The sequence below is a fragment of the Nuphar pumila genome, chromosome 2 (assembly GCF_984573655.1).
Source record: "Nuphar pumila chromosome 2, dmNupPumi1.hap1.1, whole genome shotgun sequence".
NCBI lineage: Eukaryota > Viridiplantae > Streptophyta > Magnoliopsida > Nymphaeales > Nymphaeaceae > Nuphar > Nuphar pumila.
Genome location: NC_143250.1, coordinates 24,610,374 through 24,626,095, shown reverse-complemented (window position 1 = coordinate 24,626,095; position 15,722 = coordinate 24,610,374). Strand labels below are relative to the sequence as shown.

Genomic DNA, 15,722 nt, shown 5'->3' with positions numbered 1-15,722 from the left:
AAAAGCTATCGCTCCCTAGTAGGGAAGTTATTATATGTAACTGTGATCAGGCTGGATATTGCTTTAGCAGTAAGCAAAGTTAGCCAGTTTATGGACAAACCAACTGAGGTACACTCGAATGCAGCCATAATGATTCTCAGATATCTAAAATCCTCTCCTGGAAAGCGGTTATTGTTCAGGAAAGGTGGAACTCTGGAGATAGTAGCCTATTCTGATGATGACTATACTGGATCTGTAGTAGATAGAAAGTCTACCACAGGATTCTGTGTGTTTTTGGGAGACAACTTGATTTCATGGAGAAGTAAGAAACAAAATGTGGTTTCCAGGTCGATTGCAGAATCAGAATATCGGGCTATGGCTCAAACAGCTGCTGAATTGATATGGGTTCGCACTGTTCTTCATGATCTCCAGGTGAAAGTTACCTCTCCAATGACAATGATGTGCGATAACAAAGCGGCAACATATATAGCAAACAATCCTGTCTTTCATAAGAGAACAAAGCACATTGAGGTTGATTGTCACTATGTAAGAGATATGATTCAAGCTGGTCATATCACAACCAAATACCTAAAGTCGGAAGACCAAGTTACAGATGTATTTACAAAGCCTCTTGCTAGGCCAAACTTCTCAAAATGTTGTGACAAACTGAGCATGTTTGATATCTATGCTCCAGCTTGAGGGGGAGTGTTGAGAATAGGTGGTTTTATGTTAAGTTCTCTTATATTAGAGGCTTTCTGAATTTTTGTTCTCATAAGGGCTTATATGTAATTTTTCCTCTTTGCCCCTCTCTATTTAATATAGAGAGAAGCCCTAGCCTTAATGAATAATTTTGGAGATTCTGTGCAGACGTCTCTCTCTCTCTCTCTCTCTCTCTCTCTACACAGGTGGCTGCTTCCTCCTTCCACAAGATCATTCACAAATTGATAGAAATGTTCCATATCGAGTTACTTTTGGCGAAGCTCGATGTCTTCGGCACAATGTCATTTGGGCTCAAGAAGAGCCAACTCTTCCCAAAGTTCGGACAACTCATTATAATATTCTCGAATAGTTTTATCTTTTTGAGTCATTGTCCGAACTTTATCTTGTAAATTGCATACATGTGCAATATCTTTAAGGGAATACATATTTTTGAGGTATTCCCAAGCCTTATCGGCATGCTCAAACTTAGCTAGACTAGAGCATTTTTTTAATGTCTATGCTATTGATGAGCCATGACATAATTTTTGCATGCCCTATCCTCCATTCTTTCTATTTCTTTTCATAAGTGGCTAACACCTTACTCTTCTCTTCTTCCGTTAGAGGAACCTCTTTATCACCCTCTTTCTTGGTAAGAGATAGTGTAGGTTCCAAATCGGAACCATCCACTATACCCCATAAACCTTTTCCCCAAATGTGGTGCTTCATAATCGAAGCCCACATTACATAGTTAGTATCATTTAGCTTCATAGGAATGATGGTGATCTTATCATTGTCATCCATCTTTTACAAGGGTAAGAGAGGAATAAATAGGAGAGAGAGAGAAAAATAAAAAGAAAAGAAAAAGAATAGACAAAGGAATAAGAGAGGATACAAAACCAAAAATTTTTGTAGCACAAGTTTGCCTTTCTTCAAACAAATCTTCTTGAGCCAAGAACAAGGTGATGAAACACCTTTTGTAAATGTGGCACGGAAATCGAGGCGGAAGCACTTCAAGATCTAAGGATTTTGTAGCTCTGATACCATGTAATGAAATGGTGGTCTTCAACAAATGCACAAATAACTCACAAACAAGTGTCTATTGGAGACATTACAAGCATGACCCTTGAGAGGGTATAAAAGGAAGAACACTTGAAAAATAAATAATACTTTATTCATAAACAAAATGCTTAAGAAGCATGGATATTTACATTGAAGGGGTTCACCCCTATATATACAAAAAAGTGGAAGAGAGAGGAGAGCTCATTTTGAGCTCTCCAAAAGAGACGTTGGATTCCAACGTCTCTTAATATAGCTGTTGGACTACAGTCCAACAGCATTTATTATTATAGTTGTTGGACTATAGTCCAACAGCATTTATTATAGCTGTTGGACTACAGTCCAACAGCTATTTGCACAGTCAAGTTCCATCAAATATCCAGTTTCTATTGAACTAGATGCTAAAAAAGAAAATAAAGAAAAATAGAAAAATAAAATAATAAAAGAAAATATAAAAATATTAAATAATATATATATTACAGTTTACATTTTATCACCCTCCTCTATGAAGAAGAGCGGATTTAGTTCCTTCAAATTCGGGCCTAAGCCCATTTATGAATTTATAGAAATGCTCCGCTTTGAATTGATTTTCGCAGAGTTCAACATCTTGTGGCAATGCCACTTTGGTTCAAGAAGAGTCAATTCATCTCAAAGGAGAGAGAAAGCATTGTAATATTCCCTTATGCTCATCTCTTCTTGAGTCATAGTCGTTACTTTGTTTTGGACGTTACATATATGTGTGATATCCTTAAGACTATACATGTCTTTAAGGTATTTCCTTAAAACTATACATGTCTTTAAGGTCTTTAAGGTATTTTCACATTAATGATGAGCGATCCAATAATTTTGGAATGACCCATCCTCTATTCCTTCCATCTTTTCTCATAGTCGGAAACGACTTTAGCCATTTCATCTCCTTGAAGCGCAACTTCTTTTCCATTCTCGATTTTTGTAAGAATGAGTTTAGGCTCATTTTCGGTGCCGTCAACCAATCCCCAAAGTCCCTTTTCCCATATTTTATGTTTTACTATGGATGCCCACATCACATAGTTTGTGTCATTTAGGTGTATGGGAATGGGGACTATTACCTCCCTCCCATTCTCCATTTACAACAAGAGAAAAAGAAAGAGAGAACAATGAAGAAAATACAAGACTTTTTTTTGAAGTGATTCGCTTCCCAATGCAACAATTCGTGATTTGTTGTATTTTGCCAAGCTCACGATCCTCCTCTTGATATTGTCACAATCTTCTCTAAAAACGGCTTTTGGAACACCCAAACTCTGATACCATGTAACGAAGTGGATCGAATATGATGAATATGCAAGAACACACACCTCTCTTGAAAAAGTAGTATTTTGCCAAACTCACGATCCTCCTCTTGAATAATCACACCACCCACACAAGGGTCAAATGACAAAGTATATTGCATACAAAACTCTCTTGAAAAAGAGATAAAATAATACAAAGGCCATGAGACCTATTTATAATACAAGAGGCTAAAGGGGGCAGCCAATATGGCTGTTGAGCTGCTCCCAATGGTCATATTTACGACTGTTGGGAGCAACTCCAACAGCTATATTAAAGCTGGCCCAACAGTCAAAAACAAAAAATTATAAAAAACAAAAAATAAAAAGTTGAAAAAGGGTTGTCAGTCCCTAATGGGCTAACGCCTATTACAATGAAAAGACTGCCCTTGCTGGGTATTTCAGTTACAATATATATATATATATATATATATATATATATATATATATATATATATATATATATATATATATATTAACAATATGTTCTATTTGGAGATATATATAAAAAATTAACTGTGCATATCAATACACTTGCTGCACTGAAATTTCTTCTGACAATAACTAGTCTCCCACTATTAATACCCCAAAATTAGATCACAACAATGACAAGTCCTCTCTTATTAAGAGAGATATTAGTAGGTTTGTGGGAGAGGGGACTCAATGTCAAAGATGATTCCTTGGCTGATGCAATAGGTTTGTGGGACTTCACAGCAAGCGAAAAGAAAAGACTAAGGACAATATGTATACTCTATATATGTATGCATTTAACTCAAATATGTGGTTTCACAATCATTGTCCTTTTACTTTCCTGTCCTTATTGCTTTCTGTTGCCGCCGCGCTTTATGTGCCCAGACTTTTATTTTTGCATTAACTTTCTGTCTTTACTTTGCCGTCGCGCTTTATGTGCCCCGGCTTTTATTTTTGCATTTACTTTCTTGTCTTTACTTTGTCGTCGCGCTTAATGTGCCTAGGCTTTTCCTTTCTGTCTTTTCTTGTTTTTACTTTGTCGATGCTCTTCAGTGCGCTGCCTTATGCATTTACTTGCTTGCATATTTGTTTAGTCGAGGTATGGTTTCGTACCTCGTGCACTGCCTTGCGTATTTACTTGCTTACTTATTTGTTTAGTCGAGGTGCGGTTTCGTACCTTATGCATTGCCTTGCGTATTCACTTGCTTACATGGTTGTTTAGCCGAGGTACGGTTTCGTACCTTGTGCACTGATTACGAGGTTTTGCGCTTAACATGCAGTTTTGCACTTTGGGGATACCGTCACACTGTATTGTGCACGAGCTCGCTTTTTGCTAACTTGCACTTAAGTGTAGCTTTGAGCGTATTCCATTTAGCTCATTTGTTTTAAAAGTCACGACTCATGCTTATGCATTTCAGATTCCCAAAAATGATGATTTTTAGGCGTAAACCCATTTTTCCAAATGCATAGTTTTGCAAAGTAGATTTTAAAAGTCTTTTGTGAGATAGCAGCTAGATCCCCCAAATCAATGTATTTGGGAGAGGTGTTGTACAACCTCGATTTGTGTACCCGATACGACTCGAATTATCCCGATTAAGAGACACGAACTTGTGTTTTGGTTTGGTCTTTTGAAAAACCCTTATCTCATTTATCGAACCAGTATCGCGAGGTATGCGTAGCATACGGATACTGCGATAAACGAATGAGAGATCCGTGGCGATCTTGCCTCATGCGAGTTGCCCAGTGTCGCACTCAGTTTGAAAGACAAAATCATGTTCTAAAGTAAGGGGTTTGGTTTAGCACATTCCAAGTATGCTCTTTCCCAAAAGATACGGGTTTGTGCACTAAAATCCTTAAAAAGGATTTCTTTTCGTGAGTCCGGCTTTCCAAATAAACAGTTTTGCAAGGTAAAGTTTTAGAGTCTTTTTTATTGTGAAATAATAGTTGTCTCCCAAATCGACGCATTTGGGAATAGGGTTTTTGCTACTTCTATTTGTGTTTCCGATACAACTTGAATAACCCTGTTTAGGGGGCATGGGCATGGGTTGGGCAAGGGCTCTATTGAGGAACCTGCACCATCACTAAATATTTGTTCAATCACTTATGTTGCGAGACTTTGTTGGGTTTTCTTGTCGAACTAGATATTTGTTGCATCACTTTCTTTGCGAGTTTATGTTGTTGGGTTTCTTTTGAGAAAACAATGCCCCTCTCTTCGTAGTTGTACTTTTAGACATGTACGATATGTTTAGACTATGATGAGTAGAACGAGAGGTCGGTGGTCACCTCGATACATGCATTGGCACATTATTGTAATCATGTAATGTAGTTGTTCGCCTAATAGGCAAGAGGCTCGTGACGGTCTAAAATGACCAGATCGTGTCAAAGTTGAACTTGAATGCTTACACCTTATACTTTTGCAAAACAGTGTTGTGGGGATTTCTTTGGAGAAATCCTGACCCCTCTCATCGTGGTTGTACTTTTGAACAGATACGTTGCGTACTGCAATGAATAGAATGAGAGGTTTATGTTTACCTTGAACGTGCAATGGCACGTGTTTGAGACCACAATATGGTAATGTTTTCACCCTCACAATAAGTTGATTCCTCTCATCGTGGTTGTACTTTTGAACATGTACGTTATGTACTGCGGTGAGTAGGATGAGAAGTGTGTGGTTGCCTCGAACGTGCAATGGCACGTATAAATCACCTAATGGAGATGGTTTAACCTTCACAGGCAAGATGCTCGAGTGGGTCGAAAGACCAGAGCATATAGAATGGGTCTTCAGTTAAGTAACACCTAACGTACTCATTCGACCCGCGAACTTCATCAAGAGAAAAGATGGATAGTACAAAAACTCTGATGGACAGGTCATTAATGGTTATTTCGGGCAAAAGACTCAACTTTCTCAGTCCTTAAAGTCAGGAAAAATGGACGACAAAAAATAGTTTTAGGTACTTCTGCAGAAGTTGGATGCATCCATAGGCCACGAATGCCTTTGAGGATTTTCTCTCTTGATCAATGGTCGTCCCCTTAGGAGCGGATTCAGCTAGCTACTTGGGGTATCTAAAATACATGGCATAATAAACCCCCAGATTAGTCTCAATTGTTTCTACGTATTGTGCCTTGTGCATACCTGCAAGGTCAGCTAATATCGAAACAATAAATACCCTGTTCACAACACTTGTTGGCTCGAGTCTCTTATGACTAATGTAACTGCTTACAACTCATAATCTATGAATTGTTTACAACTAAGACTAATGTAACTGCTTGTCTTATAAGTTGTTTATATCTCGTGATTAAATGAACTACTTGTTATGTAATTACTTGCACCTTATAATTAATTTAATTGTTTGTCGTAAAATCATTTATGTCTTGTGATGAATGAACTCTGACCTTGTGATAGTAAATTGCTCACTTGATTTTACAATTAATTACTCAGTTGCTTAACTCAATTGTTCATATTAGAGATACTTGTTCATTTATATAATTTATTGCTCATGCTAGAGATGACTTAATTGCTTAAGTAAAATCATATGTGTTACAGAGTATTGCACATTGATTATTGCTCATTTCAGTTTCATATTGTCTCACTTGTGCACCTATCAATTTTTCATGAAACGGACTCATTTTATGGGCACAGGTGATAATTGGATCTGTACGGACTGCAATGGCACAATGGCGTGATGAGATCAAGATAAGACTCTTCCCTTAACGTTTCGCTCCTAAGGACATTCTAATAAATTTGCATAAAGGTTTTCCTGAAAATATCTCCTTTGTACAAATCTTACACTATTAAAAAAATGCACTATCATAATCTAATTGTTTTCTTAAATATATGGAGTTTCAAATCTGTTTGTGAAGGAAAATTTGCGTTGTAATGCGCCCAAGGTCCATTGACTTGCTATTTCAAGCATTATTTTCCGCTAAATTACTATTTAAAAACTTTGATAAACGAATGATTACAAAGCTTTCAAACTTTTCATAAAAAGTTACAAGTCCTGGATTTTGGGGCGTTACAACAAGGCCTTCCACTATCTAATCATATGTTATCAAAACCCTACCTAAAAAACTGATCATTAAAACCAGTTGGATAGCAATATGCAACACAGGATTAATGCCCCTGGAAAAAGAAACCAAGTCATGCAAACTATCCACACAAGCATAGAGAGCCAAAACTTGGATTTATCTTCCTAGTACTCAACAAGTGGAGTGGAACATCAAACAAGATTATCGACAATGGCAGGGATGAACAAGTCTATACTAAGCATTAATAGGATGGAAATTAATCTATAAACTCCTATTCAAAATAGGGTGCTAACAATAAGTGGCAAGTAACTCACTAATACAAGTATGTGGGATTTTGTAGTCTTGCAAACCTCACCCTTAGAAAATGCTAAATAGGAAAATCACATGAATGCAAAATTATAGAAACACAAGGAAACATATGAATTATATAGGTTTTAATTTACATGCAGAATGATATTCTGAAATGACGTACACAAGCAATGCAGACAAGATATATATATATATATATATATATATATATATATATATATATATATATATATATATATATATATATATATATATACATATATATATATATATTAGTAACATGAAGGATGAGATTATGTATCAATGTAGATGGTATACAAGAAATATATGAAAACCTACATTTTAGCTATGCCACATAGGCACAGAACATAGTCACAAATATCAGTATCGGCTATATCTCGGTGAGGCTATTTCTTGTGGTATTATAGGTTTGGTAATATATCTCAGGCTTAAAATTAAAAAAAAAACATAAAATTAACAAAAATAAGAAAGAAAATATCTTGTTCAAACAACAATATATATATAATAAAAGAAATAAGTAAAAAATGTAAAAGAAAGAAGAAAAACAATTTAAGATGTAAAAATAAAATAAATAAGCAAAAAAAAATTGATAATAATGCGATATTCATCACGAGAATATTTTGATATTCTCGTGATAATATCACTACACAATTAAATTGGTGATATTTTCAAAATATTGTGATATTTTACCTTTAATATTGTTTGCTCAAAATACAGTGATAATATCACAATATTTTGAAAATATCGCTGATATCTGTGACTACGGCACAGACATGGGTACTGGACATGACATCAATCAAGTTTTGCAAAAATAAGGCACAAGGACACCATTATACATCAGATGTGTGTACCATAAAGAAAGAATACCATCATAAATGGAAATTCTTGAACAACAATTCTAAACATTAAAATAAACATTGAATAATAAATCCAAGTTAAAAACTGAATGCATATAATGAATGAAAACTTCTAAAAGGAAAAACTGCAAGTAACTACATTGGCAATTGTCAAAGATCAAAAAAGAATGTTAATCACAAGCAAGCATATGCCAATAAACAACGAACTTTTATTGATTGGATAGACAAACATGAAAACACGCAGTCAATATGCACCTTCTCAAAGAAAATACTGAGTTATTCTCTAGAACAGTGGCATACTATGCTAGCACTGATAACCTGATTTTAGTTTTAAATTTTTAATTATAAAGTGAATGAATCTAGTCGTGATGATGGATGGAGCAGGTAAATGATAGTGCTTTCAAATATAAGTTCCAGCAGCAAAATGTGCTCATACAGACTACAAAAAACACATCCAAGTCAGAGAGTAGATAAATAGCACATTTTCCAACTGTGAAGGAAAAGATATGTGAAAATCGTACCATCTCATCACACCAAGGAGCCAGGATCAACTTCTTCTCTGCAAGAGCATCGATAAATTCTTGCCAGGTCTTCGCAATCACTATACAAGCATCTCTTTTCTGCTTTGCTGTCTGAAACATGTCCTGTTGAATTTCATCCAATATCCTACCAACCTCTTTCACTAAGTTATTTCTTGGCATATCTATTTTTGCAGATGTGTCGCGGCGAACAGCACGCACCTGGATTTAAGCCATCTATTTTTGTGAGGTTCATCCAACACACCAACAAAGAGTGCATGACCGAAAATGTGTTCTTTGACAAAAGCAGGACCTTGTGAAAGAAACAAAGAATGCTAATTCATTTTTCAAAAACTAAAAGATGGGGAACCACATGAAATATGGTAAGAAACAACTTGTTGCAGGCATGATAAAAACATGAATCCTTTGTGAGTTGTCAAACTTTTATGATAATCGTTCTTTAAATTTAGGGGATTAAATAACAATCAGCAGTATGAAGCTCCCTTATCCACAGTTAATACCTAATATTTACCATGGTCATAATTCAAAACATGTACTTCTTCCAATTGAATCCACAAACATAATGCATCGTTTAAAACCTAAGCCATTCAAGCTTCACTTAACCCTTGCTATATATAAATTGCAAGCAAAGCTTGAGCAAACCTAGCTAAGTCACGGTTTTAACAATTTAAAAAAAAAACAAAAAAATGTTTTCATCAAATAAAATGTGAGAGTAGGGCTGTGACCTGACCGAAGCAAGCACAATAGCATCCCGCTAACCAATGTCATTCTTTATGTAACAAATGCCAGAGAAAATATAAGCATTTTTAATAAGCCTAAGCGGTGCTGCTTCAAGCTCCAAGCCCATGTAAGACTTATCATTTGTGCAAGCTTTGCAATCAGGCTTGAGCTTAACCTGCTTATTAAACAAATGAGCATAAAAAGTCCAAACTGCTCATTAACACCTGGTTCATTTTCCACCAATAACGAACAACAAGAAAGAATGGGGAAGATATGAAGTTCATCATAGCTAACAAAAGAGAGCTACTGCAGATAGTGGACATTACCCTCTCCACGTGATCCAGGAGGTAAACAACATTTCTAACTCTACGTGCCAGTAAATCTGAGACAATACCCTCTCCAAGCAAGATAGAGTAAGTAGAAAAACAAATTGTGTATTCTCATTTGTGCAGTTATGCTGTATAATCAGAGAAAACAAAGGAAAAGGGACATGCATTTGGTATGCAAATGCCTATATCCAAATGTATGATGTTTAAATCATGTGCTTGCGTGCATTATAAGCTAACATAAGCTTCACTTAAGATAACAGAAAGTGTGAAAAGCGCAAAAGTCTGAAGCTACCAAAAGGATGAAACAGGCTTCCTGACACGAAAGATGTTAAACATTGTTACACTGAAATAGCTTATGATTAGGAAAAAAAGAAGAAACAAATATATATGTGATTTATACAAAACCTTTGACTTTAATACCTGATTGTGAGCCAAATCCTTAGGCCCAATTTCAATCCTCAGAGGAACACCTTTCATTTCCCAATGGGAGTACTTCCAACCAGGTGAATAATTCTCCCTAAAATCCTCCTCAACACGGAAACCAGCTTCTCTGAGTGTTCTCGCAGTTTCTGAGCATGCGTCCAAGATCCCCTGTGTATCTGCATCCTTGTAAGGAACAGGAATAACAATAACCTGTAATGATGCGACTTTAGGTGGTAGCACCAAGCCCTTGTCATCTCCATGGACCATAACCATCACTCCTATCTGGTAAGACAATGTTACAATATTGTATAGTGAGATGCAAAGAATCACATGAAATATAAAGGCCTTGAAATATACGAGGTTTACGAGCCTGACAAATGCAACAAGTCCTATTTCTGTATTAAAGGCACGACCGGTAACTATCACTAAAGACTAAACTGTATTGGAGTAATCAATAAAAAGAAAAAAGCACATTAAAGAAAAATCATGGGCGGATTAGGTCTATAAGCAAGAGCCATAGCACCAGTTCATTAAAAATGGCATCGCTTTTCAGGACAATTATTATTTAAGTAAAATGCATCCATGATGAACACTGGACACAAACAATGGAAAATAAACAAACAAAGATGCCACTAACAGTAAAACTTCCCCATCCAATCAATAATTGGAAGACAGACACGCACATTTGGAAGCGGAAAAGCGGAACACTGCCCCCTGATTAAGTGGCTGGGATTTGTTTCCTCAGCAAAAAAGTGGAGAAAACTTTCACAGGCAGATTTTGTTTCCCCAACCATGAAACTAACATGCTTTTTTGGTTATTTTGCCTGAGAAAATGAATCGTGTGTTTGCAATGTGCATAGAACTGTACAACCACAGAAAATATGGCCTACTTTCTCAAGTGAGAAACCATTTTTCACAAGCTTGCAAGCATTCCCTTTAGGTTAGAAAACAAGAAAAATGCAGTGCACTTTGATATATAATTGGTGACTCCAATTTCCTTGTAAACAAGGCAATAACGCACAAAGAATTAAAAGTCTAATTTTGGACTGCCAAAATGTAAAAGTATAGGAAACGAATTTCAAAAATACATCTTCGGCCATATTATAAAATTAAAATGCCTGTGTTAAAGGAACACATGGATGGATGGAAATGAGATACATAGGAAACTTGAAAAAATTCAGAAGGAACATCTAAGAGTACAAGAACTTCAGTAAGGAAACACCTAAATTTTATTAATGTAAGAAGCCACCATGATTATTCAGTCATTGAAAGGGACCAACATATTCCAAATCAAACCCCCACACAACCACATGAAAAACAATATACAGGAAAGTATAACCATTCATGCATGTAATATCAAATTCAAGATTAGATTATTAACTTCAATACTTTTGGCATGTCAATAACCAGCACCTGTTGAACTTTTTGTTTTCTAAAAAAGCAATGCACATGGTAAGCATGCAGCAGGAATTTAGAGAGAAGTGACCAACAAGCAAAATGCACCTAGATATAGACAAGCAAATGCAAAAGACTCTCTGTGTGTATGTGTGTGTCTGAGAGAGAGAGAGAAGCAAAGCAGATTCATCATATGAATGAAGCCTTAAAAAGGATAGATTGTATGATGCATGCACTAAAGGCCAAGAGTACATAGGTGTATACTGGTATTGACCTTTAAATAAGTTCAAAAAGATCCTCCTCAGATCAAAAACTTAAATACAGAAAAAAAAAAACAATTAATTCCACAAAAGCAAGAGAAAAACTAGATGAGAAGGGAATTATTCAGGTTTGATGTTGCTGCAGGAGCATCGACATGCACTTAGTCGTAAAATTATATTTTAGTCAAATGCAACCCAGTCAAAAATCAGCCCACCAAGGGAACTTTTTATCAAAATTACTTGTATACCCAATATGAAGAAAATTTTTATGGGAACAGAATTTTGGGCGGACTTGCTAATGTCTCATAAACCAATATGCATCTATAATGTTATCAAGCTAAGATTTAGTGCAAAGATGTTCTTATTGATGCTTGATACTCTTTTCTTCTTCTGGCCTTTTGATCTGGATGATGGACCAGTAACAGCTCTACACTTAAATGACTGATGCCCAAATAACATCAGCTAGACCCTGAGCATGATGAACCAGGCACAGACGGTGTCCCAAAACAAAAAAGAATACATGTCAATTGCATCAATTTGTATTTCTGGGTCATGGGCCACACACCATGCTGTTTGTTGGATAAATAGAGAGGCACTTCGCCAAAGGCCCACAGTCCAGAGAAGCTGTTGGCAGATGCAGACAGTGACATAAAGCAAAAATCCTGAAAATCATGGGATGGGACACAAGAGGGCCTACTGTACTACAATTAAACAACACACTAAGACAATAACTGTCAGTTTAATCTTTATTTATCTTGGGACTGAAGCATCTGATGGAAACCATGTTGACAACCAGATGGATATATTAGTATTTTCATTCATCAAAGACTTCAGCTAAACCTTCACTACAACTATTACTTGACAATTGACATGAAAGCTAGCAAGCTTAACCAATAGAACTTCATTCATCTTCCAAAATTGCATGTCACTAGTTTCATCATCTGAACCATATGGCAACTCGCAGAATCAAAGATTACAAGACCATTGATTTCTCAGACCTTTCCAAACGAGAGAAAATGTCTCTCTGCAATTTTTTTTCTAAAAAGTCCCTTTTTTATAGGAAATATTTTTCCACCTGGGGGTGGAGGAATCTTTCATATCAAAAATTTTCTGGGCTAGGGAAAAGCCCCTCCTCGCCCCTCTTTTGGTTTTCTGCAGGCAGGGAGAGACGCCCCAGCGATAACCCCCCCTCTTACCCCCTCCTCCTGCCAGCGGCGTTACTCAACCCCGCACTCCTCTCCTCGGCAGCGTCCTCCTCTATCATTGGTAACCTCTCGCTGATTTCAATCCGGCCGGGTTTTGAGAGTCAGCCTTCCTCGTCATTGATATCACTCACTGACAGTGCCCCACTCCTCCAGCAGTGTCCTCACTCTCTCTCTCTCTCTCTGAATTGTTTTTCTGGTACGTTAATTTAGGGGTTTTTCCAGGGTTACCGGAAGCGCCTAGCTAAAAGGGGAAGCGCGCTTCCCCGAAGCGCGCTTCGGAAGCGCGAAACGCTGCGCTTCCGAAGCGTCCCCCTTTTTTGGGAAGCATGCTTCCCTTTAATGGGGGACGCGTTTCCCTTTAATGGGGGACGCGCTTCCCTTTAATGGGAAGCGCGCTTCCCATCACGCTTCCCCCTCGCTTCCCCCATGCTTCCCCCTCGCTTCCCCTGTTTTTACAATTTTTTGTATTTTTTATTTTTTATTTTTATTTTTTTCGCTTCCCCCTCGCTTCCGAGACACTTCCTAGGTCGCTTCCGAGACGCTTCCTAGGTCGCTTCCGAGACGCTTCCCGAATCGCTCCTAAGTGGTCCCACGCTTCCCCGCTTCCTAAAATTTTGAAAGTGCCTCGCTTCCCGCTCACGCTTCCTCAACTGGCAACCATGGGTTTTTCCCTTTTTTTGGTTTCCACCATGTCAAATTTTTCTTGTAGCGGTAGAGTTTTAGATGGATATTCTTTAATTGATCATTTTGTAAGGGTTTTTGGTTGATATGTTTCGATTTTAAGATTTTGTTCTGTTTGTTATATACTTGTTTAATTCACAGTACCTTTTAAATGTATGTGTGTGAAATTTTGGAGTGGTTTGTTGAAGGGTATCAGGTTGCTCTATGTTTTTATTGAAACATACAATGTGCACAAGATTTTTAATTCATTGAAACATATTGATATATTGTAAAAGATTTTGTGTTATGTATGCGTTATGGGATGAATTGGATTTTGTTTGCCGTTTTTCATCCACTTGGTTTGTGGGGTGAATTTTTGGATGACGAGTGATGGAGTTTCATTATTGCATGCAGCCATCAAAATTTTATTAGTGCAGATTTTGTTTTATTAGCAATATTTGTAGGAGAAGAACTACCATATGTTAGCACTTGATATAGGAGGAAAAAAATTTCATGCATAAACAAACAAGATAAAAAATTTCTCGTACTATTTTTCTCATGTTACACAAACAAGCGAAAAAAAATTCTAAAAGGAAAAGTTATCATATCAAAACTTCTCATAGGCAAAATTTTCTTTTCCTATGAGAGTTTTTCTTGCTTCTAAACGTGCCCTATAACTGTCAATTTTACAGAACCAGGTTGAACTTTCATTTCTTGAGTAACTATAATAATAATAACTGCCTGCCTCAAGTGGTGGTGATTTTGTCAAAATAATAACAATCACCAATTCTCATTATATCATAGACACATCCAAAAGAAAAGAATATAAGAACAAGTCCTCATACTATCAAAAAAACCGAATAACTTGTACAGCTGCAACCAGCATGTGTTGTCATATCAAACAGAAGTTTTCACAAAGTCCACAAGCTTGATCCTGTAAAAGCATCATCCATAAGAGCATAAGCAAAAACAAAAAAAAAGAATATTACTGTACGGGTAGTGTAAGCCCAAGAGTTCTGCCAGACCATTCCCTTTTCTCCCTTCTCATTCTCAAAGTTAATTTCAAACATCTTAGCAAAATTTTGACCAAGACAATGTGAGGTAGCTCCTTGTATACCACGACCGGTATTGGGAATAAAGGCCTAAAAGCAAAATTAATTAACTCATAAGCAGCACAGAAGTAAATATTAAAAAAGAAAAACAAAAGAGAGAGAGAGAGAGACTAATTGCTGAGCATTCATGTTACAATTCCAATACCTAGTGTGATAAGAGAGAATATATTTAAATACCTCCACAGTTGTTGTATATAGACCACCTGCAAATTTCTCTTGATCACTTTTCTTTCCCTTGATAACAGGAACTGCAAGGTATTCTTCATAAATTCTTCGGTACAATTCCAATATTTCAAGAACCTGAAAAAATCAGAATTGTAAATGCATATAAGCAAAAGCTAACCTAGATAAGAAAGCCAAACCGTATTTGTCTATTTCATGGACAAGAAGACACCGCTTCCCATTCTCTAAACATATTGATATATACCAAAAGTGAATATATATAAAGTATGAGGACCAACTTCATAAGTGTAGAAGTACTCGTATATCGGTGTTTAGAAGCCATCAGCAATCAAGTAAGCTGGAACTTTCCATTATGAAAAAGATTGTTAGCGATGTTGCTCCAAAAAGAGACCAACAAGGCAACAATGCAACAAGGGAATCTAGTACCAAAAAAAGTCAGTGTTATGTCATATTTTTTGAAAAATATGGTATTAGCAGTGGAGGGCAGTGCTTTTTTTGGGAAAAAGGTAAACTACATTAAAATAAAAAAGTTAATACATGCAGAAAAAAAAATGAAGGATGAAGAGAAATCATTGGATCATGACTACACAAGCAAACATGGAAGAGTCAAACACTGTTTTTGTCCACATAAGATCTATCCGATCTATTTCCCACTAAGACTCGTGAATACATCAA

The 15,722-nt window shown here is 36.5% G+C and overlaps 1 protein-coding gene across 5 annotated transcripts in view; it reads right to left on the bottom strand.

Moving 5' to 3' along the window:
- Positions 1 to 15,722, bottom strand: part of LOC149845050 (proline--tRNA ligase, cytoplasmic-like) — a 137,869-nt gene that overhangs the window by 40,298 nt on the left and 81,849 nt on the right. For 4 of the 5 annotated variants that reach the window (XM_089995475.1, XM_089995472.1, XM_089995476.1 and 1 more), the window contains exons 8-11: positions 15,042 to 15,164; positions 14,742 to 14,894; positions 10,230 to 10,514; positions 8,743 to 8,961 (exon numbers count right to left, since the gene is read on the bottom strand). In XM_089995475.1, the coding sequence (XP_089851601.1) occupies positions 8,743 to 8,961; positions 10,230 to 10,514; positions 14,742 to 14,894; positions 15,042 to 15,164 (780 nt within the window). Of the gene's footprint in view, positions 1 to 8,742; positions 9,053 to 10,229; positions 10,515 to 14,741; positions 14,895 to 15,041; positions 15,165 to 15,722 lie in introns of all 5 variants that reach the window. The other variant, XR_016430167.1, reaches the window with a different exon arrangement.